The 4,072-nt window shown below is 25.3% G+C and overlaps 1 protein-coding gene across 1 annotated transcript; it reads left to right on the plus strand.

Annotated features, from left to right (window-relative positions):
• Positions 1–1,989: 1,989 nt before the first annotated feature.
• On the plus strand, positions 1,990–3,336 carry LOC124918184 (LOB domain-containing protein 30-like). The gene is made up of 2 exons (XM_047458390.1): positions 1,990–2,286; positions 3,004–3,336. The coding sequence occupies exons 1-2, from the start codon at positions 1,990–1,992 to the stop codon at positions 3,334–3,336; spliced, it is 630 nt and encodes a 209-aa protein (XP_047314346.1).
• Positions 3,337–4,072: the final 736 nt, after the last annotated feature.

The following is a 4,072-nucleotide window of genomic DNA, read 5'->3' on the forward strand; positions in this document are numbered from 1 at the left end:
AATAAATGATAAGAAAAATAAAGTGAAATATAATAAAATATTAAGTTTTTGATAAAATTATAAAATACCTAATATCAAATAGCTTTAGATGTATTCATTATTATTATTTTCCTAAGAGTTTGTTTGATTATGATTATTTGAATGATATTATTTTTAGAATTTATTTGATGTGATTATAAGTATTTTTATAAATTATTGATATTTTTTATCTTTCAAATTATGTTTAATTATTTTATGTACAATAATAGTTTATAATAAATAATTAATTTATTAAAATAATTAACATAGATGTATAGTTACAAAATATTCCATTTTAAAAATAATAAAAGTAATATTATTTTTGTGTGATAATTTTAAAATCACATTAGTGTAAATATTATTATTTTTTTCTTAGTCTTATGAAATAATTAAATTTTCTTAAGCCCATCCTAACAATAATTTCTGGGTCCGTCCAGAGACGGACCCAGGATTTTGAACTGGGGTGGGCTTGAAAAAAATTTAGGGTGTGCTTAAAATAATAACGAGCAAATTTTGAAAAAAACAAGTATATAAAAGTAAAATTTTACCATTTTTTAACAATTAAATAAAAAACAACGAATTATATTAATTTTTTTTAAGAGATTAAAGGTAATGTCATATTTCTACCGTAAAAAAAAAATTATTATTAACTTTTTTTTCGGGGTGGGCTTGAGCCCACTCGATCCCCTACATAGATTCGTCATTGGGTCCGTCTATATATATATTCAAATTAATCACAAATTTCAACCCGATAGTTCGACACTTTCAAAATTAAGCATCATATAGTCAAGTTTACTATTTGATTCTTCATCTCATTTTACAATATTTGAGAAAATAGTAAATTATGTGACTAGAACTATTGAGCTTACTAAACACGTTTTCAAAGAAGAAACGAACATGTTGGGTGTTACAAATTCTATGACCATTTAAAATATCTATATAATTTAAGTTGGATTTTTTTTTAGAATTATGGAATAAATTATAAATTTTAGTTAGTAAATATAATTTTTTTTTGTACAGCTTCTCTTTCCGTTAACTTCATATGATTACTTTTTCTTAAACATCATTTTATCTATTTTTTCTTTTAAATAAATTTTGGTAGTATGAGAAGATTATTAAACACAACCTTACACCTTTTTATTTTTATTTATAAAAGATTTATTTAATTTTATTATAAAAAAATGTACAATTATGAGTCAGTATTATGCAAACATAATTAACAAATTTCAAGCAAACATTCATTTGATTTTATAAAAAAAACATTATAAAGCAAAAATATATATTTTTTCAAACTCAAAGATGATTGTATATATTTTGTAACAATATTTATAACAGCTTGTTTTCTACTTTTTTTTTTAATTATTAAAAGAAATTTGATAGTAATTTTGACTAAGTGAGTTTCAAAGCGGCAAGATACAAGTGGGTAGTGCATGGATCGAGAGTAAAAATAATTGAGTTTTTTTTAATGAGGTTCTTTTACGTGTATGATCTTTTGTTTAATCTTCGTGACGAGAGTTGTGATCCAAGTTTTCGATTTTTTCTCTAGGGGAAGCTTAAGGGTTGATCGATGTTTTTTGTTTAGCTATTTTTGTTTTTTCTTTATTTTCGTGAAAATTGAATTTTTTAAACTTGTTTAGAATTAAATTATTAAAATAATTTTTATTTTAAATTTTAACTTTATAAAACTAAATAAAAGTTATTATAATATTTTGTAATTAATAAATTAACTAATGGTTGAAATATAGATGATGTGATAATATTTTTATAAAAAAATCTTAAAATATTACAAATAATTAATATTTAATTACAACCATTAAACTCTATTTTCTTTTTCTATCACTCCACTCTACAATAAAAAGAACTTTATCAACCCTCACCAATCTAAAAAAACCCATATATAAGTTCAATCAATATTCATCTTAGGAGTTTACACAAAAAAAACCTCTAACTTCTCAAGGAAAAAAATAAACAATGAGCATCAAGGCCAATTCTCGCCCCAGAATCAGGGCATGCGGAGCCTGCAAATTCTTGCGGAAGAAATGCCTCGAGGACTGCATATTCGCACCTTACTTTAATACCGGTGAAGGAACCGTCAATTTTGCGGCTGTTCATAAGATTTTCGGAGCGAGCAACGTTACAAAGCTTTTAACCAATGTCCCAATCCACAAACGACCCGACACCGTTTTTACTTTAAACTACGAGGCTCATGCTCGTTTCCGAGATCCTATTTATGGTTGCATGTCTGAGATCCGTGATCTCCAAAATCAGGTACTTATGTATTTAGATATCGACCCTAACATGGTTTAACATGAATTAATTAATCATGTCAATTAGAAACAAATTAGAACAATAATTAGTTCAAATCTTCTATAAAAGTAAATTATGGTGTAATTATATGGTGATGTTATATGTATATTTGGTCTTAAGAAATAATTGATTTTCTTAATAATTTTGTAAAATCTAATTTAAATTAGTTAAGTTCTTATCATTGTTATACCACTTTGAGAAATGTCTTGGATAATGGTTTGTTATCTTTAACGTTATATATTTCTTTGATGTATCTTTTTGCTAATATTATAATATTTTAATTTTACTTGATTATTTTATCTTATAGACGTCACTTTCATAAATATATTATTAACTAAAGAAAAACTTTTACAAAAGAACTATTTCAAATATTGAAATTCACGTCACGACAAAATAAAAATATATATTATTCTAGATTATAATATAAATTTTAAGTGAAGTCATCTTCTTCTAAAATATATTTTATTTTAATTTTAAAAATTATGGTTTATTTTCTTAAATAAACTAATGATATTATACTTATTTGTACATTAACACAATTTTAAATGGATATATTTTATGTACTATTATTTTGTCTCTTCTCTTAATTCATTTTTTTTTAAAATTTAATTTTAACAAGCAATGATATTAGTTTTAAATTTTTTAATACATTTTTGTGGACATGAATTTTATATGTAGGTGATCAATTTACAATTGGAGATTTCGTGCTTGCAAGCCCATGTAGATAGGCAGCCGCCACCTCAGCAACAACTGCCATCTTCTCTGTCCATGTCGGACTTCCCTTTTGCTGACGCTGGCACCTATGACATGTCAGTACCTCTCTATGAGTTTGATCCAAATATTGGATCATCTCATCAGCAGGCCAATTCATGGGCAGCAAATCTGCAGCAATTCAATGAACAGAACACTTTCGCCGGAGCTCCGGTGGGCGGCGGGATTGGGGAAGAGTTTGCTAGGGAGTTACTGCTGAGATATCAAAGATCTGCCCCAAGCATGCCACCATGGCCCTAATTCATAATTACTTTTGATAATCCCTAAATTATTAACTATGGTAATTTGGCAAATATTTATTACCGTCCTTGAATGGTAATTTTTTTTCTTTTCCGGATTTTTAGTACTTTTTTCATTTAATAAACAAACTCTATAATTTATTTATTTATCTAAGTTTAAAAATTTTATATGTTCTCATGATTACGTGTCATTCTACATTTGAGTTTTGAAAGTTTGTATTGTTTCGATGTTTTGTTCCTTTTCCTTCTTATATTGTTCTATATGAATACTCATTTATTGGGAATATGAGTTATAAATTAAAAAATAGTTAGGATTTTGAAAAGTAATATCGACATGTTTAGAAGTTTTGTGTCTTCTTCTTGCAATGGTAGCTAGTTCTGATAATTTCCTTTAAATTCTAATTTATTGGTAATATGAGCCCACTTTTGATTGATCGGGTGCTTTTTCTGAATTATGTCTTTAGTACACAATGAGTTTAGAGGTGAACTTTTGAATTAGTTTGAACAATAAAACTTTTATATAAACCATTATAAATTAAAAAAAAAAATATTTAATCTATGTTAGAGGTATGATATAAGATATATATTCAAATAATTAAATAAATATGATTTATATTCGAAATATATTAATTAATCTTATGATTAATATATGTTTTTACAAATTTATCAACTTAATTCTTACGTTTATTGTTTAATAAAAATATTAGTTTGAAATTGGTATTGTATTTGTGTTATTT

Source organism: Impatiens glandulifera, unplaced genomic scaffold (assembly GCF_907164915.1).
Source record: "Impatiens glandulifera unplaced genomic scaffold, dImpGla2.1, whole genome shotgun sequence".
Classification (NCBI taxonomy): domain Eukaryota; kingdom Viridiplantae; phylum Streptophyta; class Magnoliopsida; order Ericales; family Balsaminaceae; genus Impatiens; species Impatiens glandulifera.

Excerpts from the sequence above, each read along its gene's own strand:
- LOC124918184 (XM_047458390.1), top strand. The coding sequence starts at position 1,990 with ATGAGCATCAAGGCCAATTCTCGCCCCAGAATCAGGGCATGCGGAGCC. Across the intron at positions 2,287-3,003 it reads TCCGTGATCTCCAAAATCAG|GTGATCAATTTACAATTGGA; the intron begins GTACTTATGTAT and ends TTTTATATGTAG.